The following is a 24,292-nucleotide window of genomic DNA, read 5'->3' on the forward strand; positions in this document are numbered from 1 at the left end:
ATTCCTGCTTATTCAGAATTGCTTCCATCATAGTTTAACATGTACTAGTAGACTTTTTATAAGGATGAAATTCAGTAATGTATGTGAAAGCACCTAGCATAGACCCTGAAACATAATAGCTGTTGTATAAATATTTGTTAGAATTTTAAACTACATCTTACCTGCTGTGACACTGGTGTTTGGAATCTTGTAGGAAATAACCACATGCTGTCTTTCCAAACTGGCATATTCTGTGTGGGTCTACTGAACTGTGGGTCATTCTTGTGTCTTTTGGCACCAGCCCCATTTTACTGGGGTATTAATTCCCAAAGTGAGTGCATTGTTAATGCACACCTGATGCCATTGCTCTGGGCTGTACTTTTGCTGGCATTACAACTTTATTTAGAGGTTTTATGCTGGAGATCCTCTATTTTTTTTTGCGGTACGCAGACCTCTCACTGTTGTGGCCTCTCCCGTTGCGGAGCACAGGCTCCGGACGCGCAGGCTCAGTGGCCATGGCTCACGGGCCTAGCCACTCCCTGACCGGGGCACGAACCCGTGTCCCCTGCATCGGCAGGTGGACCCTCAACCACTGCGCCACCAGGGAAGCCCGAGATCCTCTATTTTAAAAATATTGTAGATAGTGATAGAAACATTTTTTCCCTGTGGCTTGTACTTTTGAAAATATTACACTTAATAAAATGTCTTTTTTTTTTTAAAGAAAAGGCTGTCTCTGAGGCTATCCTAATTTCCAGCCTCTCTTTTCCCGATATCCCTTTTTATATAAATTTTAAAAATTGTCATCTCAAGACCTCTTTTTTTCCAACACCTGTGTATTTGTACCTCTTTCCTTCTACAGAGGAAACCACAGTCTGTTGATGAAGGAAGAGCTTGAGCAAGGCTATGAATTTGATCTCACTGTAAAATAGTTACCTTGGTTCTGTTTTATGAACAGTAATTACTGCCAGTACTAACAAGCTATTTCACAACCATCGACAAGAAGTATGATTGTACTCTTTATTCGGTGTATACTGTGAATGTCCAGAGGGTGGTAGGCTGTAAGAACAGGAGTAGTGGAAGGATTTGGGTACTGATATTCCTTCTGCTTCACTTTAAATATGATTATTTGTCTTTCATACCAGGTTATGAATTGTCTCCCACAGCAGCAGCTAATTTCACTCGCCGAAACCTGGCTGACTATCTTCGGAGTCGGGTAAGCAATATAGCAAGCAGCCTTAGGAGCAGAGAAATCTGTGCTTCTTTTCTGTTCCTGTTACACACGAGTAATATTTTTGCTCTATTTGGCCTTCCTGAGCCCTTACCATTGCTACTTGTTATTTTTCAGTCTTGTTGGATTTGTTTTTTCTTTCTGCATAGTTGCTAATTAAAGCCCAGAGGGTGAATATACATTGCAGAGAATTTGGATGGGGTACACCAAGAGGAAGGCCCTGTGATGGCCTTTTAATTTTTTTTCAGTGTTTTCATAGCAAACCATGTTTCTTATTTCCCATGGTTGAATTACTCGGTAGTAGAGATAAAACCTTAAAAATAATAATGCAAATTTCATTTTGAGATTAACTGTGTCTTTCAGTGACTCTTCTTGCCTATGCACACAGAATTATTCTTTCTCACTTATTCTGGCCTTGTTGTTACCTTAGAGCTGTCACTGTTCCATTGACAGCATGTTAAAAGATGCAACATTAAGTTAAGGATCGAATGAAAAAAGAAAGAAAGAAAGGGGAAAAAAAGGCTTGACTGTATTAAAGATTGTATAGAATGTGCTAAGAATGTTCATATGATTGCTAAAGGTGTGTATTATTCCCTTCCCACAGGGACTTTGTAAACGGAGTGTGTGACCTTACCCCCTGTGCCTGTTTACTCATCTATGAAATCGAGATAACTTCCTAACCCCGCAGGAGTGCTAGGAAAATGAATGCTTGTAAATCATAATATTTAACATTCATATGACTTTTGCCCAAAGCATTTTGCTTAATAATTTAATCTACTCACTAGTCCGCTGAGATATATAGCAGTTAATTCTCTATCAGTGATATGGAATGAAAAGCATAAAGTGGCAAAGGGATTAGCTCCAGGTCACACAGCAGGTCAGGCAAAAGCTACACTAATGGTGCCATAATTACTTGCCTGTTCTGCCTTGACAGCTCCTTGGTTTTTCAGTAATGTTTCTAGAACATAGGGTTTGTTTTTTTTTTTTTTCCATCTGGACTTGCTTAAGCTGAGTTATGACAGAAATCAAAACAAGTACAGGCTTTTGGTTTATTTTAGTTATTTTTTTACAGATCTTTAAAGCAGTTTATTTTTTAGGGCCTAATAATGCTGAATTGAGAACTCAATAAATAGAATTTTTTTTAGTTAATTTTTATTGGAGTATAGTTGCTTTACAGTGTTGTTGTAGTTTCTACTGTACAGCAAAGTGAATCAGCTATATATATACATATATCCTCTCTTTTTTGGATTTCCTTCCCATTTAGGTCACCACAGAGCATTGAGTCAAGTTCCCTGAACTATACAGTAGGTTCTCATTAGTTATCTTCAATAAATAGGATCTCTTTTTGCTGTCTTTGACCAAGGGGTTTGTGCAATAGAAGGATTATGAAGTTTGAAGAGAAGCTAGAAACATGATGGGTAGGGGAGAGGAGACAAATTTACATGCATTGTTTTGATCTGGGTGAAAGGTTAGTGGGCTTTTTTGTTCATTTCTCCACCAGAGAGGAAAATGAATCACATATGACCTTTCCTGCCACTTGGAAGTTCCTGTGGTATTCAGTAAGAGTGTGCTGTGGCTTGCTGTGTAAAATATTCCTCTGACTTATCAGGCAGAATTGGAATAAGAATTCCAGCTTTGGGCACAATAAACACTTGTCTTAAATGCTACAGACATAAATGAGTTAAGCTTCTTTTAGAATTGAGATAAGAGTGGCAATGTGCTTTATGCAAATGTAATGAATCTGGTTAATCTCCTAGCAGAAATGTTTGATGTCTTAACAAATAAATATCCCTTGTAGACAGTGACATGGGGCTCTTGTAAATATTGATTACCTCTGCCTTGTGCTTCTAGGTCCAATCCCTGCTCCCCCACCCTCCAGTCAAAATAGATTGTTAGTTCTAAAATACTAATTCATATTTCAGTCATTTTATTATGGGGAGAGAGGTGATGGTAGTTTTTCAGTCTTCCTAATAACTAAGAAGTCACTAGATTTGGTACATTTATATAGTCACACCAGTTGGCACATGAGACTTACTTTGAGTCAGCCAGTTAGCATGTGTAACTTTGTGTCTGTAGCTCAAATTGTTTGATTTCCAGTTTGCTGTGTACTGTGCTGTTTGCCAATTTTATGTAAATTGGTTCTTTAAGATGTAGGTGGTTTAGCTTGTTGGTTAAACACAGTGTCTGGAATTATACTGCCTGGGTTTAAATCTTTGCCCACTGACTTGCTAGCTATGTGTCTTTGGACGAATTCTAAGCTTAATTTCCCTACTTATAAAATAATGGCACCTACTTCATAGAGTTATTATAAAGATTAAATGAGGTAATCATGCATAGTTGTTAGCACAGTGTATGGCACATAGACATAATTAATAAATTCACTTTTGTTTTTATGCCGCTCTTACTGTTTGGTTGAAGAAACAATTTAATAGCTATAAGTTATTTCCCTGTCGGAGATTGTTGTGCTATTTTAGTTGAACTGATTTGCTGGTGAAGAGTGGGATACTGATATTGATAAGGAAAATAGAAATAAACCAACATTGACCATCTATTATGTTCTAGGCTTTTTTCTAGATTGACGCAGTCCAGTAAACGGAGCGTGTGACCACTAGTCATATGTGGCTAATTAAATTTAAAATAATTAAAATTATCAGTAGATGAATGGATAAAAAAGATATGGTATATATATATACATATACACATAATGGAATATTACTCAGCCATAAAAAAGAATGAAATTCTGCCATTTGCAGCAATGTGGATGGACCTAGAGGGTACTAAGCTTAGTGAAATAAGTCAGAGAAAGACAATTACTCTTATCATTTATATGTGGAATCTAAAAAATAAAACAAACAAATATATATAACAAAACAGAAACAGATTCACAGATACAGAGAACAAACTAGTGCTTACCAGTGGGGAGAGGGAAGAGAGGAAAGGCAAGATAGAAGTATGGGATTAAGAGATACAGACTACTATGTATAAAATAAATGAGCAACAAGGATATATTGTACAGCACAGGGAAATATAGCCATTATTTTGTAATAACTTTAAATGGAGTATAATGTATAAAAATATTGAATCCCTGTGTTAGATACCTGAAACTAATATAATATTGTAAATCAACCATGTTTTAATAAAAAATTTTATTTCAATTTAATTTAAAATTTAGCTCCTAGGTGAGAGTCTCTTGGACTTTGAGAGAGAAATAAATTTTTGTTTCTTTAAAAAACTTTGGTTCCTCAGTCACATTAGCCACATTTCAAGTGCTCAATAGCCACATGTGGCTAATGGCTACCATATTGGACATAACAGATATAGAGCATTTTCATCATCATAGAAAGTTTTGGACAGTACTATCCTAGAGAACCATATATGGGACCTTATTTAATGCTTCTTATGATACCATAAGATGAGTTAGTCCCATTTTGCTTACAGGGATGCTAAGACTGGTTAATAGAAGGGTTAAATATTTCTCTTATGTGTCCAAGTATACAAGAGGAATATTTCTCTTATGTGTCCAAGTATACCAGAGGCACATATATTGCCTATAAAAGGCTGAAGTAAGACTCTTAACTTCAAATACCATACTCTTTCATACTATCTCCATTATTAGTTACTGGACTAATGTACAAGTGTGCTTGTTTATTTGGGGAGGCATGAAATGTTCAGTTCTACTAAAAAGTCAAGATTCCCACATAGGATTATATAGTTAAGGTATAAATATGTGCCCATGGTAGGTGTTCAATAAATGTTTGCTGAATAAATGTCATCCAGTTAGGTCCACATATACCATTGAAAATGTTATTGTGCATTTATACACTGGAAGGGAATTTTATTAGAGTATTCTTAATGAATAGGTGTTACTTCTTCATGTAAGAATTAAAGATATGAAATCAGCAGGAGAAGATGAAAGACACACAGATTGGAGGAAAAAATCAAGAGCCTTCGTTTTAGTTTTTATTTAGACGCATGTGTACAATTAAGTTGGTCTGCTCCTGGTTAGACCCCAGCGAGCAGAGAAAGGGCTTATTAGGCTTTTGCTATAGGTTTAACTCCCCAATCTCAAATATTTTCTTTTCCCCAATCTTTTTTTTTTTTTTGCGGTATGTGGGCCTCTCACTGTTGTGGCCTCTCCCGTTGCGGAGCACAGGCTCCGGATGCACAGGCTCAGCGGCCATGGCTCACGGGCCTAGCCGCTCCGCGGCATGTGGGATCTTCCCAGAACGGGGCACGAACGTGTGTCCCCTGCATCGGCAGGTGGACTGTCAACCACTACGCCACCAGGGAAGCCCTTTCCCCCAATCTTAAATGCTTATGAGGCTTCTTTGAGCATGGATTTTGGAGTCAGATATACCAAAGTTCTGATCTCTTCTCTGGTATATACTAGCTTGTGTAATCTTGAATAAGTTACTTATGTTTCCTGAGCCTCACTTTGTTCATCTGTTAAGAAGGAAGGAGTGATCAGTTTTGGCAAATTATATATGCCATTGGTTTAATAAATTTAATAAAATATATTTTGAATGAGTGAATGGTAATTCCCTGAAAAATAATAAGTATTTAATAAATGACTCCATCATTAAGGGACTGCTAGATTTTTAACAGGATTATTTTGAAAAATTTGTAATGACTTACAGGCATGGTTTGCATGATGCTTGTTTAACTTCTTATGATTTGATTAATGGACTACAGAAGGGAGAGTGATGAATTATGGAGCTATTTCTTGCTTGAAGTGAATTATGTGGCACATTTGGTGTAGTCCATATGAATGCCCTAAAATTATCTGTTATTATCCATGGAGATCTCCATTTTACATATGTGGGAACTGAGAGATGAACCAGCTGGATTTGATATCCTTGGGGAACGCAGAGTTTGTGACAAGACTTAGAGTAGAATGCTGGCCTCCATGGTGTGTAATCTTCAGGGCTTTACTACTGCTATTCACTGGCCAAAGTGTTTTCAGAGAACCTTTTCTGAAGTGCTTGATGAGCCTTTGGTAATTTATCTTCTTATGGAGCTATACCTGTAAATGCTTAGCAAGCAAACAATAGAAATAATGTTGGAAACATATCATCCAGCCTGGTATGGTGGTTTTCAAACTTTATTACATGAAGCTGCCTCAGGAAACTCACCAAGGAAGACCAGTGTAATGAAACTTGAGCTCTGCTTCATGTAGATCAGCTCAACTTTTATCTTTTTTAATTTTTTTGCTTTGTTTTTTTTTTGTTTGGCCGTGCCGCATGACTTGTGGGATCTTAGTTCCCTGGCCATGTATTGAACCCGGGCTCTGGCAGTGAAAACACCGAGTCCTAACCACTGGACCACCAGAGAATTCCCAACTTTTATCTATTTTATATATAGGAATTCCATGTAAGATTTTATTTGAAAAAGTGACTTCTCTGTCCCTTTCCTACTGAAGTTTGAAAACTAGTATAATTGAAAGATCCCTGCTGCAGGAGGTATAGCACTAGCTCTCCCATGAGCTAGATGAAAAATCTTGGGAGAAAAAGCATATGGGTAATTTTTATGGTTTCTTCCAGCTCCCAAATAGCATGATTTAAAGATCTGATGTCAAATACTACAAAGCTACAGTAATCAAAACAACGTGGTATTGGCACAAAAGCAGACATAAAGATCAATGGAACAGAATAGAGAGCCAGAAATAAACCCACATACCTATGGTCAGTTAATCAATGACAAAGGAGGCAAGAATATACAATGGAGAAAAGACAATCTTTAGCAAGTGGTATTGGGAAAGCTGGACAGTTACATGTACATCAGTGAAATTAGAATACTCCCTCTCACCACATACAAAAATAAACTCAAAATGGTTTAAAGACCTAAATACAGGACATGCCACCATAAAACTCCTATAAGAGAACATAAGCAAAACATTCTTGGACATAAATTGTGGCAATATTTTCTTAGGTCAGTCTTCCAAGGCAAAAGATATAAAAGCAAAAATAAAGAAATGGGACCTAATCAAACTTAAAAGCTTTTGCACAGTGAAGGAAACCCTCAACAAAACAAAAAGACAAAGTACGGAATGGGAGAAAATATTTACAAATGATGCTACTGACAAGGGGTTAATAGCCAAAATATACTAACATCTCATAAAACTCAATATCACAAAAACAAACAACCCAATTAAAAAGTGGGCAGAAGACTTAAATAGACATTTCTCCAGAGAAGATATACAGATGACCAACAGGCACATGAAAAGATGCTCAACATTGTTTTTTTGTTTGTTTGTTATAAATTTATTTATTGTATTTATTTAATTTTGGCTGTGTTGGGTCTTTGTTGCTGCGGACGGGCTTCTCTAATTGAGGCGAGTGGGGGCTACTCTTGGTTGTGGTGCATGGGCTTCTCATTGTGGTGGCCTTTCTTGTTGTGGAGCACAGGCTCTGGGCACGCGTGCTTCAGTAGTTGCAGCACACGGTCTCAGTAGTTGTGGCTCGCAGCCTCTAGAGCACAGGCTCAGTAGTTGTGGTGCACGGGCTTACTTGCTCCACGGCATGTGGGATCTTCCCAGACCGGGGCTAGAACCTGTGTCCCCTGCATTGGCAGGCAGATTCTCAACCACTGTGCCACCAGGGAAGCCCTCAACATTGTTAATTATTAGAGAAATGCAAATCAAAACTATAATGAGGTATCACCTCACACCAGTCAGAATGGCTATCATCAGAAAGTCTACAAATAATAAATGCTGGAGAGTGTGTGGAGGAAAGGGAACCCTTGTACACTGTTGATGGGAATGTAAATTGGTGCAGACACTATGGAAAACACTATGGAGGTTCCTTAAAAAATTAAAAATAGAGTTGCCATATGATCCAGCAATCCCACTCCTGGGCATATTTCCAGAAAAGACAAAACCTCTAATTCAAAAAGATACATGTACCCCAATGTTCATAGCAGCACTATTTACAACAGCCAAAACATGGAAACAGCCCAAGTGCCCATCAACAGACAGTTGGTTTAAGAAGATGTGGTATGTACACACAGTGGAATATTATTCAACCATAAAAAAAACAATGAAATAATGCCATTCACAGCAACAACGATGGACCTAGAGAATATCATATTAAGTGAAGTAAGTCAGGTGGAGAAAGACAAATATTTTACAATATCACTTATATGTGGAATCTAAAAAAATAATACAAATGAACCTATATACGAAGTAGAAACAGACTCACAGACTTAGAAAACAAACTATGGTTACCAAAGGAGAAGGGGACGAGTGGGGGTTAAATTAGTTCGAAGTATGGGGTTAACAGACATAAACTACTCTACATAGAACAGGTAAGGAACAAGGATTTACTGTATAACACAGGGAACTATATTCAAGATCTTGTAATAACCTATGATGGAAAACAATCTGAAAAAATATATATATAGCTGAATCACTTTGCTGTATACCTGAAATGAATACAATCTTGTAAATCAAAACTATACTTCAGTTTAAAAAAAAAAAGATCTGATATCAGGACCATAACCTGACTTGAATTTATTTTTTTCAGTGAAAGGGAAAGAATATAAAGGAAAGAATTTCAGGTATCAGTCATTTCCAGACGTGACTCGTCTGAGCACTCGGGCCTGAATTTGAGTGTGTTTGGTCTGGTTAATAGTAGGCAGGTATTGTGTGGTCCTGTCCTAGAAGAATCCTGTTGCTTTGAGCCTTGTATTCAAAGGACAATATTGTCCTCGTGCCTTTGGTGGCTGGCACAAAGATACCATCTGTTTATTGGTATCAGTGAGGTCATGTGACCTTGTGAACAGATGGCCCAGGTGGAACCTTGACTTTTCAGGTCTTGTCCCCTAAAAACAACCAACCATTTGTTACATGTGATTAAATATCACTAACAAGGGTAATTTCACAAGCTTTTTGGCAAACGTGGTTAGCAGGATGTGACATGACACAGCACTGCCTTCTTCCTCCATGTGCCATCTCCCTTGAGGCCTCATCTCCCCTGCTCACCCCTGTCTCACCCATGCCCAGGCTTGCCTTCCAGCTCACCTGCTCCAGATGGGTGGCACAGTGGGAGGACACTGGCAAAGGCAGATGTGTTTATTTTCCAGAGACAAAATGTTGTGCTCCTGCATATGGCAGTGCCTTGAAGCAAATGGCAGCCTTTGACACTGCTGCCATGCAGCCTGGGCATCTTGACAGACAGAGCTGGCTTACTTTTGGTGATGAGGAAATTGAAAAAAAATACCAAGATGTTCATCATGAAACTCAGGGAGTTTCAATGCAAGCAGTGTTTTCTTTAGACCTGGAGAGCAGTTTTCTTCCCTGCCAGACCTCACTTAGCTAGTCAGCTAGCTGGATTTTCCCTATGGCCCAAGAGTTAAATGTCTGTTAATTACTTTTGTCTACTAACCTTAATAGAACATAAAGTAAAAACTTAAAACATATGGCTACATATAGATGGACATTCAATGGTATTGTAAGACATGTGCATCCCAGGTCACATCTCACTGGAATCTCTTAGGATTGGGAGTGGCTCATATCTGCCCCATTGGAGATACCACTGTTCTATTTTTAGTGGTCATTTTGATTATCCAAAGGCCCAGGGACAGATGTGCCTTGAAGTTGAGATGCCTTAATTAGTATGACAACACTTTGTGCTTATAGTGTTTTTCTGCCAAGAAGAGTAAGAATTCTGACAGCTGCCCTTTTAAGCAGTTTGCTTATACAGTCATTAGGGCTTGACTCAGTCCATTAAGGAGACAAAGACTTGGATGTTGAGTCATTACTAGTCTCCTAAAAAAAATGGCTTAAGAACATCCTTCTTTAAAAGTTACTGGCTTTATCAGGAAACCTTTTTTCTTTTTTTAAAATATGTGCTGTTTTTCCCAGTCCTAGTGCTGATAGAGTTAGGAGTTTGCAGATGTAAAGCCCTCCCCCCTCCCCTTCCCCATCTCTCTCCAGGGGGTTGTATGTGAGAAGGTGTTGCTTTCTCACTCAGAGAGCATATATGTGCTACCCTGTTGTACGCCTGCTGTGAGCATAGAGAACCCCTCTTCTGGTTGAATGGAATGAGCCTATTGGGTGGCTGGGATTGTGTGACCCCATAATGCCAACTTTTCACTTAAAGCATCTTTCCTATCCACAATGGGGATGAAGCAAATATAGGTAATTGGTCTTAAATTTGTGTTGTTTTGAAACTTGTGTCGTGAAAATTATGTGGTTTCCTGTTAAGGTTTGGTTTAAGCTTTAAGCAGCAGAGTACTGTTTTACTAAGCACAGTGTTTACCATTAGAAATATAGATTTACCCTACCTTTCAAGATTGCTTTAAACCAGTGCCTTGGCCTGTGGGAGCATGCCCTCACACATACTCACAGATAGAAATACACATGTACCCTGGCATCTTAGTGCTTCTCTTTACCTGCCATAGCCCAGGATCATGCAGAGATATGAATTCAAGGGCTGATCCAAAAAACTGTGAGGTTTTCTTTATTCTCTCCCACAGTTATCTAAAATGAAGGGGAATGGAAAGCCTTTGGAGGGAGAAATAGTTGACTGTTCTGTTTCTTGACCTTGGTTGTAGTTATATGTATGTTTACTTTATTCATTAAGCTGTACATGTATATTTTATGTACTTTTATGTGTGTTGTTCCACCAAAAAAGTTTAATAAGAGAATAAAACGGAAGAATAAAGGGGTAGGAAAGCGTGACACATTTTTTAAGGGCTAAAAATGAAAAAAAGTTCAGATTTACCATTACTTTTGAGTGTAGACAGTAGAGCAGATAGCATGAACTAGATTGGAAAGAAAAAGGGAAGGGAGAGGAAATAATCTCTGAATCTTTATAAACTGAAATGCCCTGCCAGAATTCAACATTTCCCTTTCTGATGCCTCCTAATTTGTACAGTTTTGTACAGCTGAGAAGTTCCATAGGTGCTGATAGCCATCCATTCAACAAATCTACAGCCTGCATTGACCTTGGGGCTGAGGAAACAGAGGTGCAAAGCTCAGTGTGTGCCTTCAGATGGGGCAATAGAAAAGTAAATAGTCAACTGTACTGCAGAGTGACAAGTACTGCAGTAGCCTTACAGGTAGTTGCTCTGCGAATAGAGCCTAACTTGAGCTTTGAAGGACCAGCTGTCATTAAAGCAAAGATGAAACAGAAAGGAAAACTGGAACTGCAGACCTGAAGGAGTGTGAGAGAGCAGGTTAGGTTAGGCACAGTGATTTTCTAATGATGTTTGGGGCAGGCACAAATAGTTCTCTGAACCTCCTATTCCTAATTTTTTATCTGTTTTAACTAATGGAGTACAGAATACAAAGTAGGGCTCTACTGATGGGAAAACAAATAGAAATAAATATCCTTATATAGTTTTTACTGTAACCACTTACATATACAAAATCCATAATCTAAAGTAGATTGTTAAATATGGCTCAGGGTTTTAGGGGAATGGTAAGAGATTGAAACTAGAGAGGTAGTCCATGTTACGAGGACTTTGATGAAAAAGCGTTGTGCTAAAAGCAATGGGCCTCTCTGGAAGCTTGTTGGCTAAGAGGGGGTTAACATGATCAGATGAGATTTGGTTAGATCATTGGCTACTCTTTGGTAGAGCATTTAGGGAAAGTAGAAGAAAGCAGGGAGACCAATGTGGAGCTTTCATGTCCATTGAAGAGGTAGGAGTAACTTGTGTTGGACCTAGGCTGCTAATGGGGAGCACTGTGTTCTAATAGAAGGGCTTTTTTTTTTTAGGCTGCACTGTGCGGCACGCGGGATCTTAGTTCCCCGACCGGGGATTGAACCTGTGCCCCCTGCATTGGGAGCACAGAGTCCTAACCACTGGACCACCAGGGAAGTCCCTAGAAGGGCTTCTAAATAGTCTTCTCCCCAGGATTTCCTAGTTGCTATGGACATCTGAAAGCATATACAATTATATATAGTCCTAAATAGTCTTTAACAGCAGACTTACTTCTTAACTCAGGGAGATGAATCAGCTCCGATGTTCAACATGCAAAGATATTCATGGGTGTGAGTTCCCTGGTGGCCTAGTGGTTAGGATTCTGGGCTTTCACTGCTGTGGCCCAGGTTCAGTCCCTGGCTGGGGAACTGAGATCCCGTAAGCCGAGTGGCATAGCCAAACTCCCCCCCGCAAAAAAACCCCCAAAAAACCCCCAAAACAAAGATACTCATGGGCATGCTTAGCATGTACAACTTGATATACATATGCCTTGGGGTGTACAGAGCATGGCTTCTGCACTTGAATTTTTTGAGAACTGACTTAAAGGTATATGGAATCTTATATTTTCCCTGGACACTGCCAGCTCATGAAAAAAAATTCAGGTGGTCTTGTTGTGATCATTGTATTGTTGGTTTTACCATTGCACAATCAGCAATTTTATTTTGATGTTTGGGAGAAAGCAGTATTTTTGATTAGCAAGTAAAGTTAATGTAGAAAACAAATACTGTGTTAACTAGTTGGTATAATAAGGCATCTGTGCCTTGTTGCATTTCAACTCATTAAATTTCTAAACTTCTAATTACAAGAAGATTACAACTTTCATAGAAGAACCATTCAAACTTGGGGTTAGTGATGGTTTTAGAAAGTAAAATTTACAGGAATTTCATAATTATTGTGGGGTAACTTTAAAGTATAATTTTGCTAAAAATTGAGATATACACAATGTTTAATTTTTTGCTTCTAAAATTCAGATTCATTTGACATTTATTGGGCACCTACTACTTCCTAGGCCTTCTTCTAGGAACTTTAACACAGATGAGTACTTTTCATTCCTCACAGCTATCAGGCAAGCAGTACTGTCCTCCACGTTCAGATGGGGCACTTGAGACTTCAAGGCCAAGTGGACTGTCTTTTTTGTAGCACAACTGTAAAGTGATAAAGCCACTTTTGACCTTGAGCCTTTATTATTTTTTTTCACAAAAACACATGCCTAACTTTTGACTTAACGGCATTTTAAAAACATACGTTTTTCAAATAATAATTTAAAAGGTGTTTTGCTTTTAAAGTTTAAAATGTTGGTTGTGGGAATTCCCTGGCGGTCCAGTGGTTAGGACTCTGTGCTATCACTGCCAGGGGCACAGGTTCAGTCCCTGGTCAGGGAACTGCGCGGGGCGGCCAAAAATGAAAATAAAATAAAATGTTGGTTGTAAATGCAGTGATGTTCCTGAGCTTAAGTTCAAGAAATCATCCATTATAAGAATTTTTGCCAGTGTGTTAAGCAAAAATATTTGAACATGAGCTAATCATTGTTAAAGGAGAATGAAGACAATTTTTATATTATGCTTTTGCATCTGCCAGCATCAAACGAGTATGCCAAATACACTTTCAGAGAATGAACTAAGGCAGACAAAAGAAATGGGAAACCTTGGTTAGACAGTCTCTCATTTTCAGAGTAAGTTTCTTTTATTTTGTCTTGGGCTTCTGGAAATAAAAGGTTTGCTTCATTTGAGGCACACTTGCTTCCTTATTTTTTAATTTAGTGTGAGAATTTATAAACATGGGCTGGTTTGTGTTTTAGTGCAACAGAAGATGAGTGTATCTGAAGCAGGAAAGAACGAGGAAAGTCAGTTTAATTTAACTTCTCTGTGGTGAAGCTCAGTCTAGTATTCTGCTTCTGATCAGTTTAAACTCATACTATTTTTTCCATCACAAGATTAAGAGGAAACTATTTTCAACTTCCAACATTGTACCTCCTTTTTTTCCTCTGAGTGGTAACAGTAGGTAACAGGACTGGTCCCAGCTTGTGATCATGAAGGAGCAATAGGCCAGTTTTTTCTCAACTCCCAGAACTGCTCTCTTCAACTTAGTTGTACACAGTCTTCAAAATTAGCCTCTCTGCTTCATCTCTCTTCTTTCACTTATTCCTCTGCTTTGCCTCCAGACCTACCTGTCACCCCTTTCTCACTGGCATTCTCTGTTTCATACTGAATTACTTGTACTTCCCCTAACCTGCTGTGTGTTCTCTCTTGTATCTCTGCCTTTGCCTACTCCAGCACTTTGCTGGTCATTCTCCCCTGAATGTACTTCCATGTCTCCAAAGGCTAACTCTTTTTTTTTTTTTTTTGCGGTACGCGGGCCTCTCACTGTTGTGGCCTCTCCTGTTGCGGAGCACAGGCTCCGGACGCACAGGCTCAGTGGCCATGGCTCACGGGCCCAGCCACTCCGCGGCATGTGGGATCTTCCCGGACCAGGGCACAAACCCGCGTCCCCTGCATCAGCAGGCGGACTCTCAACCACTGCACCACCAGGGAAGCCCAAAAGGCTAACTCTTAATTGCTGGTTAAAACTCAATTTATCATTTTCCAGGGAAACTCTGTATTTCTCCACATATGTTCATCACTCATGAGGGCTTCTTTGTGCTCTCATGGCAACCTATGAATACCTCTGCCATAGTGTCCTGTTGTAATTGTTTCCTTTATTGTCTTCCACACGTGAACTTAGGAATGTGTGTTTGTATAAATAAAACCTACCAACTGGCTGACTCTTCATTCAGTCTCATGGTTTCAGCTATACATTATTTCTTCTTTCCAGCCACTTCTGAACAGCTCAAGCCTCTTTCGCTCTCAGTTGAGTTTTTTACATTGCTCCTCCACCTTTCTCTTTATTGAGCATTCTCTTAACTCCTCTTTTCCCCTCATCTTCTGTTCTACTATTCATTAACTCCTATCTATTCTACTTTCTAAATATTGATATATCTTATATTCCATATCTCCCCCTCCATCCCTACTGCTTCTGCAATTTTCTAACACATGAAAAAGGCTTGTATTGTCATAGGAATGGGAGCACTTTTCACTGGTTTCTCCATGGTTTACATACTGGTGTTCATATTCTTTTTTTTTTTTTTTTTTTTTTGGCTGAGCCGCATGGCTTGCAGGATCTCAGTTCCCCAACCAGGGATTGGACCTGGGCCACAGTAGTGAAAGCCCAGAATCCTAATCACTAGGCCAGCAGGGAACTCCCCTGAAGTTCATGTTCTTTAGTCTAGGAAGCCAGTGACAGTATCGTTTCAATATCGTTATCCCACTTCCTCTCTGCTTCCTACTGAAATCACCTAATTCACTAAGTATACATGTCCCATATTCACCAATACCCAAATATTCCATGTTCCTCCATGTTTCTTTACCTTCACATGTGCTGTTTCCTCCAGTCTACCTTCTCAGCTCCTTCCAGATCCAGGTTTCCATCTTTATCACCTGGCACAATGCTTCTCACATAGTAAATGCTCAATAACATTTATTGAATTTATAATGTATTCACATTCCACATGCAAAAGTGAAATTGGTTGGGGCATTCACTCATTTCATAATTATCCTGTGCAGTCTCAGAGAACTCTTGCAGGATTTGGTTGAGGCCTTTTGTAAAGTCTATGTTTTTGCTTAAGGCATAGTCACCACTGTTATTAGAAAAAGAGATTGATGGGTTTCCTTAAAAAGGACTCTGTCAGAGAGGATTAAAATCAAGGTGCAAATGATTCTGTATTGCTTAGGCATTAGGGATAAGTAGTTCTTCCCCGGCCCAGCCCTATCCCCATCCATAGAACCATAATCTCTTAGAGCTGGGAAAAGTACTTGGTCACAAGGACAGTTGGAAGCTGCTGAAATCTTTTAGATTTTTAAAAAGTGTTAAATAGTGAACGTTGAAATTCCAGTATAGGTACAAAGTCTTTCTTTAATTAAAATGGCAAAATTGACATTGAAATTTTAAAGTTATACCACCAAACCCAGCCAAAGGAGATAGCTAATAAATTCTGTTGGTTATTGGAAACAAGCTCCTGATTCAGAGTTCAGAGCACCAGTGTAAGAAAATAACAGTGGATCCATTTTATTTATTAACAAAGTTAAAAAACTGGGCATTGGCAAAGCAGTTAAGGTGTTGGCATCTATTTCTATTTATTTAGTACCTACTACATATCTTGCATAGTTGTACACCCTTTAGAGGAGTCATAATGGTCTGACGTTAAACCTGCCCTTTTAAAACTTAAAATATTATTGGTCATATAAGATGTAATACATGAAATAGAGGACAATAGATGCTGGTATGCAGAATAGTACATTCTGAACTATTTGAGTGTGAAACTGACATTTACATATTGAATCATATTTTCACACTAATTTCCATTTTGTGGAGGCAGCATCGTTTCCTAGAAAAGCACACAAGTCTTGGGATCAGAAAGCCTGAATTCTGGTCCTGACTCTAATTAGCCCTGTGGTTTAGGGTAAGTCACTGTCCCCTCTTTGAACCTGAGTCCCCACATTTGTGAGAGGGACATTGGATAAACTAGATGAGCTCTTAGATCCCTTCTAACTCTGTAAACTGCATTTTTGTGAAATATTCTCGGTGCCAAAGATGGAATTTCAGGCAGCTTTGGCAATCGGCTGGACTAAATGAAATAACAGGCACTGTTTCCTTCAAAGCCCAGTCTCTGTTTAGAAGTCTGTTTATTGAAACACTGTCATCGTTAGCTAAATCCTTTGTCCCATTGGTTCTGCCTCTCCTACCAAATTCCCGACCCACAAGGAATGGGATTATGCTTCATACGCTTAATGTTCCAAGGTGTGCAGCACATTGCAAAAGAAACTGCATCGTTCTCTGAGACACCTGACTCATAGCGACGTCGTCCTGTTCAATTAGAGGTGGCAAAGGCTGGCCTGGCTCCAAAGGAAGACAGTTAATTCCTCTCCTTTTCTGTGTCCACGCTCGGCAGGATGCTTCCCCACGCCCACCTCTCTCCCCCTTGCTGTGACTTTGGCTTCCGCCAGATGTCACACCGCTGCTTGTCACCGCCCAGACTCTCTTCACTGATTTTGTTCTTTCAGTGTATTTATCACAACTGTTCTCTTGAGCTGTAAAATTTATGGAATTTCACACTCTTCTTAATCACTACAGTGTTTCTTTTTCATGAGAGAGGGAATATACATAGAGTTGTATGCACAAGAGTTAGGGGGAAGGAAATGCTCCATCAAACTGAAGGAAAGTTTGCATGGTGTGCCATGTACACCCCCCACTCCCAAATGTACAAGGAAACTGAGCTCAGATGTACAAAGTGAAACTGAACTCAGTTCTGCAGGGCTCAGAGGTACTTAGGGAGTCCATTTCAATCCCAGGGAGAGGGGCATAAGAGATGTGCTTATTGGCTAATTCCCCTGGCTTAAATTGTATTCCTTTTAGCAACCAAAAAAAGGTGGATAATTTATTGGCACTCTCTGGTAGTTAGCACATCTCCTTCTTCTTTTTTTTTGAGCCTCGCATTGCGGCTTGTGGGATCTTAGTTCCCCGACCGGGGATTGAACCCGAACCCAGTCCCTTGACAGTGAAAGCTTGGAGTCCTAACCACTGGAATTCCCTGGTACATCTTCTTGATCTTATTATTATCTAATCAGATCTGTTAATAATGCTGTCAGGTCGTAAAAAATGATGTGGTGGTGGTGGTGGTGGTGATGATGGTGTTATTACTATGTAACAGGCATTTCATTGAGCAGTTTACATTTATTTATTTAAACCTTGCCATAACCCCGTAATGATGGATACTCTTATTATCCCTGTTGTATAGATGAGGAAATCTCAAAATGACTTAAAGCTCTTGACTTTAAAAATAAGCTTACCTCATGTATTTTTTTAAGGGAGGAAGAGATACCAATTTATCTAGGTTTTTTTCTTTTCTTCTTTCTCTACTTGTAAAAAGAGGCAAAATTTTGGTGGTATTTTATTTTAGAAACTAAAGTTCATTTTGAGTTCCCAGGATGGTTCATTTAAATTTTTTTCTTTGTGTGTCAGTTAGATACAACTTTAAAACTAAGAACATTGGCATTTGTACTGCAAACCATTGATGGTGATCCTCATGGCCATTGGACAGAGAGTGTCTCAGCTAAATGTTTAAATTCATTTATTGGTCACTCGGATGTTTAGGTTAGTTCAGAGTTATGTATAGATACTGTTCCTCCCCTTGGGGACCTCATAACTTTGCTTTATTACTTAGACTTACTATCTAAATAATTAGAATAGTGGAGACAACCAAAGACATTATATCACGCACAGGATAAGGATTACTTCGTAAAAGATACAGGATTCCTGGCAATGTTATCATGATTGATTAGTGTTCGCATTCCTTCAGGTTAACTGGCAAATTCTCATGTTGTACTGATCATGGGAAAGAAGGGAACTGATGAAAAAGTAGCTAGAAAGTGAGGCTTAGCACTCAGGATGGACATATCTGTAAGGGTGGAAATAGTATGAAGGTACTTAATAAGTGGGAATTTGCTCTCCAAATCTGGATGTAGGATTTGTTGTTTTTTTTTTTTCAGGCTTCCAGGAAAATGTCCCTGTGCCTGTGTCAATTTCACGATAGGTTAGGGTGGGTGTACTGTGAAGTAGATATGCTCGAAGTGTCAGTGCTTATGAATGTTTGTGACAATGAATACCTTCACCTTAGGTCTCCTTCCAAGAGTCCAGGAAGGAGAGAGGAGGAAACTGTCACACATTTCTACCATGTGTCAGGCAGTGTGCTGGGCACTTTTTATAAAATTCCCACCATATCCCTTTAGGAAGATGTATATGAGGTGTTTATTTATTTTCCTTTAAAATTTTATTTATTTTCCTTTAAAAATTAAAAAAAAATTATTGACATATAGTTGATTTATAATGTTTCAGGTGTACAGCAAAGTGATTCATATATATATATATATATATATATATATATTCTTTTTCAGATTCTTTTCCATTATAGGTTATTAAAAAATACTGAATGTAGTTTCCTGTGCTGTACAGTAGATCCTTATATGTCTGTATCTATTAATCCCAAGTTCCAAATATATGCTCCCCTTCCCTCATGGTAACCGTAAGCTTGTTCTCTATGTCTGAGTCTGTTTCTGTTTTGTAAATAAGTTCATTAGTATCATTTTTTTTAGATTCCATATATATGTGATAGCATATGATATTTGTCTTTTTCTGTCTGACTTCACTTAGTGTGATAATCTCTGGGTCTCTGCAGATGGTATTATTTCATTCTTTTTTATGACTGATTAATAATTTGTGTGTGTGTGTGTGTGTATACACACACACACACACACCACATCTTCTTTATCCATTCATCTGTTGATAGACATTTAGGTTGCTTCCATATCTTGGCTATTGTAAATAGTCCTGCTGTGAACATTGGGGTGCATGTATCTTTTCAAGTTAGAGTTTTCTTTGAATATATGCCCAAGAGTGGGATTGCTGGATCATATGGCAACTCTATTTTTAGTTTTTTAAGGAACCTCCATACTGTTCTCCATAACTGCACCAATTTACATTCCCACCAACAGTGTAGGAGGGTTCCCTTTTCTTCACACACTCTCCAGCATTTATTATTTGTAGATTTTAAAATAATGGCCATTCTGATGGGTGTGAGGTGGTACCTCATTGTAGTTTTGATTTGCATTTCTCTAATAATTAGCAGTGTTGAGCATCTTTTCATGTGCTTTTTGGCCATCAGTATGTCTTATTTTTTATATATAATAATAATAATGGCCAGTTTTTGGGCTTCCCTGGTGGCACGGTGGTTGAGAGTCCGCCTGCCGATGCAGGGGACACAGGTTCGTGCCCCAGTCCGGGAAGATCCCACATGCCACGGAGCGGCTGGGGCCGTGAGCCATGGCCGCTGAGCCTGTGTGCCCAGAGCCTGTGCTCCGCAACGGGAGAGGCCACAACAGTGAGAGGCCCACATACCGCAAAAAATGAATAAATAAATAGCCAATTTTTAAAAAATTAGTTAATTTCTTTATTTTTGGCTGCATTGGGTCTTTGTAGCTGCATGCCGGCTTTCTTTAGTTGCAGTGAGTGGGGGCTACTTTTCATTGTGGTGCACGGGCTTCTCATTGAGGTGGCTTCTCTTGTTGCGGAACACGGGCTCTAAGCACACAGGCTTCAGTAGTTGTGGCACGTGGGCTCAATAGTTGTGGCTCACAGGCTCTAGAGCGCAGGCTCAGTAGTTGTGGCACACAGGCTTAGTTGCTCCGTGGCATGTGGGATCTTCCCGGACCAAGGCTCGAACTCACGTCCCTTGCATTGGCTGGCGGATTCTTAACCACCGTGCCACCAGGGAAGTCCCCATCAGTATGTCTTTGAAGAAATGTCTCTTTAGGTCTTCTGCCCATTTTTTGTTGAGTTGTATGAGCTGTTTGTATATTTTGGAAATTAATCCCTTATTGGTAGCATCTTCTGCAAATATTTTCTGCCATTCCATAGGCGATCTTTTCATGTTGTATATGGTTTCCTTTGCTGTGCAAAAGCTTTTAAGTTTAGGTCCCATTTGTTTATTTTAATTTTTGTTTCCATTATTCTAGGAGATGGATCCAAAAAGATATTGCTGCAATTTATGTCAGAGTGTCCTGCCTGTATTTTCCTCTAGGAGTTTTATAGTATCCAGTCTTACATTTAGGTCTGTAATCCATTTTGAGTTTATTTTTGTATATGGTATTAGAGAATATTCTAATTTCATTCTTTTACATGTAGCTGTCCAGTTTCCCCAGCACCACTTTTTGAAGAGGCTGTCTTTTCTCCATTGTGCCTCCTTTGTCATAGATTAATTGACTTTTAGTGCATGGGCTTATTTCTGGGCTTTCTATTCTGTTCCATTTATCTGTGTGTCTGTTCTTGTGCCAGTACCATACTGTTTTGATTACTGTAGATTTGTAGTATAGTCTGAAGTCAGGGCGCATGATTCCTCCAGCTCTGTTCTTCTTTTTCAAGATTGTTTTGGCTATTTGGAGTATATTTGACTATATGAGGAATTTATCTTATATCTCAGTGCTAGGAGTGGATGGGTTTCTCTTGAGTGCTTACCCTATTTATTTCATGGGCACTGTGAACTTCATAGGTGATTGTGTTTCCTAGTAATTACTTTAGCATTTACTGAGGCTTTACTATGTTTGGGGTACTATGCTTGTTTATATGCATTATCTCTTTGAGTCTTCAGTGCAGCCTTTTTGTAGTAGGTATTATCCCATGTTTTCAATGAAAACATTTTCAGAGAGGTTAGGTTACTAACTTTTCTAAAGCTACACGTCTGGTAGTAGAGCTGGATTTCAAACTCGGGTCTAACTGTAATGTAGCCCAGCTGTTTCTTCCTGAGATATTTAAGCTACCGTTCTCTTCATTTAATTCTAAATGCCTGTAGCATAATTTTTTAATTTACTTAGCAACCTATGTCTAAAGAAAAGTAGAAAGAGAAGGACCTAGGAGCCTAGAAAAAAGCAGCAATATTATGTGCAATCATAGGATACTGGCAGTCAACTTAAACTTCAACCAGTTCTCAAGAAGTAGGACCTATCACTTTCTGACATTTGTTTAGTGATTTTTTAAATCTTTCTTCTTGTGATACTAGGCATTAGCCACGTATGTATTAAAACATAGACAGGGCTTCCCTGGTGGTGCAGTGAGTTGAGAGTCCGCCTGCCGATGCAGGGGACGCGGGTTCGTGCCCCGGTCTGGGAAGATCCCACATGCCACAGAGCAGCTGGGCCTGTGAGCCATGGCCGCTGAGCCTGCGTGTCTGGAGCCTGTGCTCCGCAACAGGAGAGGCCACAACAGTGAGAGGCCCGTGTACCACAAAAAAAACAAAACAAAAACATATATAATGCCTTCTGGTATGATTATTATTCACTCAGCAAATATTTACTGAACATATACTATATGCTTATACATCATTGAACAAGCCAGACACAATCCTGCCTTCATGGAGTTTATAATTGGTATAAATATTTGAATAGGTGGATTGTGTCTTACACATACTGTGTGTTTTCCTAAACACACCACAGTCACACATGTATATGCTGTAAGAGTTTCACAAAATCGAATGGCTTAGAATTTGTCTTATTCCAGGAAAACACTGTTGCATCAAGAATGTGAGGAAATGTAACAGTCAAGAAACCCATCACTGTGGCTTTGTCAATTTGAATGTCATGATTCTTAGAGGAGTAATAGAGTGGCAGTATACAAGACTTTATTTGAAATTAAAAGAAAAAATATAGTGTGAGCCAGAGATCTTTGATGGAGCACTGTCAAAAGAATTTCAGAAACTGCAAGTTGTTGCACAGATGTATTGATTTAATTAGTCTAAATAACACCATTTATTTATGCTTAAGCATCTCACACATGCAAAAGTTGGTGATTCGAAGTCACACAATAATTTATGAGTTATCTTCTATACCATGTGTTATAGCTTCTGAATACCAGCTTTGATGTGTGTGTGTCAGATGCTTAAGCATAAATAAATGATATTATATAGACCAGTTAAGCAATACAGTTTGCTTCTGAAATTCCGCTGACATCTTCATGTAAAAATTTTTTGGTGGTGGCTTTTAAAGATCACATTAATTGTTTTAAATACAGTTTAAGTGTGGGCAAGAGCCTCACTGGAGACAGAGCATATGTAGGTTCTGCTGGTTAGGTCTCTAGTTATCTGGGTGGATCCTTAATATACCATTGCAACTTGATAAAATTGTTTTGGTTAGCCATAAAAGGAGTATTCTCCAGGGAATGGAGAAGAGTAGAGTTATCCTCAGAGCAAAAAGATGAACTTACTTTGTGATAGGTAAGAAACTATATTATTAAACCTCTTGGGGAAGGAAACAAGTTAGAATCTCCTTGCTGTATATTTCTCTCTCTGTTTTGCTATTCGAATTTTAACTATAAGAACACTACAGTATTCTTTGTCTGCCTGACTTTGCATTACTGTTCTCACAGTTTAAAAATATACATATTATATATTTTTTATTTTTAGGTAATTTAGACAGTTTTTTTTGTTGTTGTTTAAAGTGGTAAGCTGTCAAAAGGAGACTGGGGTATAGCTAATATACTAAGAATTCAGGTAGCAATTTTTTCTTCCAGAGTTTGGGATGCCTCACCTCTATTATTTTTTTCTCACCATATTTCATAGAAGACAGAAAGGGGAAGGATTAATTAACTCAGTTTTACACATGAGGAAACATATGCTCATAGGGGTTAAGTGTCTTGCCTAAGGTCAGACTTACTAAGAATGTAGTCACAGAATGTGGCAGAGAATTCCAGAGCCTGGCAAAGTGTAGCACGCTACTTACTGGGAAATGTGATAAGCAGATTATTTTCTCTAAAGACTTGACTACTGCTGGTCAATTCTTAACTCCTGAGACTATTCACCATCTTATCCCCAAGGCAGAAACTTGTTTGCAGGTTAGGGCTACTCTGTAGTCTAAGGGAAATATTACTTAGCACAGCTGGCTTGGAATTCCAAGTAAGTATATGATGTTTTCATGTGTTCTTATAACATGAGTTAGAATGTTTCTTCAGGGTGCCAAGTGCCCATGTTAATCACTGTTCAAAGAATACAAAGCATCACTTTAAAGACCATTAGCTGTTATTACTTTATGCCCCATAATAGGATGCATAAATATATTTGATTTCATTTAATGTGCATTTAATCGAATGTATAAGTTTAGGGAGGGGCATATAACCATGGGCAAGGCCTGCTCACTAGCCACTGTGGCAAATGCAAGAGGGAAAACACACTTTGCAGAGAAAAAGTCATTTTACATGGGAGTCTCACCACTGATGCCTGGCAGCATAGACAGGCCATGGTAAATGGCCCACCTGGTATAGAAAAAGAATCATCCATTTGGAGATGAAGAGCAAGGCAGACTTAGTTAAGGTTCTCTGTAGAAACTTGCATTTTTAGACTTGCAGGTAATAAAAGGATACCTATAAATAGGTTATTATAAGTACTGTTTATTTATCTCACTGATAAAAATTACTTCTTAGTTACCTTAGCAGAGCCTTATTATATTAGAAAAATATTAGCATTTCACGTAAATCTACAATTCTTCTAGGGTTACCACATTTCTTTGTATTTATGAACTTCCATTATTACTGTCTGCATTAAAAGTTTAGTGATTTGGGGACTTCCCTGGTGGCGCAGTGGTTAAGAAACCGCCTGCCAATGCAGGGGACACGGGTTCGAGCCCTGGTCCAGGAAGATCCCACATGCCGCGGACCAACTAAGCCCGCGAGCCTACTGAGCCCGGGTCCCACAGCTCCTGAAGCCTGCGCGCCTAGAGCCCGTGCTCTGCAACAAGAGAAGCCACTGCA

General features: G+C 38.9%; 1 protein-coding gene across 2 annotated transcripts in view; it reads left to right on the forward strand.

Annotated features, from left to right (window-relative positions):
• PSMB2 (proteasome 20S subunit beta 2) overlaps positions 1–24,292 on the forward strand; it is a 37,489-nt gene that overhangs the window by 6,531 nt on the left and 6,666 nt on the right. For both annotated transcript variants that reach the window (XM_007453837.1, XM_007453836.1), the window contains exon 3: positions 1,122–1,192. In XM_007453837.1, coding sequence (XP_007453899.1) covers positions 1,122–1,192 — 71 coding nt within the window. The remainder of the gene's footprint in view (positions 1–1,121; positions 1,193–24,292) is intronic.

The sequence above is a fragment of the Lipotes vexillifer genome, unplaced genomic scaffold (assembly GCF_000442215.2).
Source record: "Lipotes vexillifer unplaced genomic scaffold, Lipotes_vexillifer_v1.1 scaffold213, whole genome shotgun sequence".
Classification (NCBI taxonomy): Eukaryota; Metazoa; Chordata; class Mammalia; order Artiodactyla; family Lipotidae; genus Lipotes; species Lipotes vexillifer.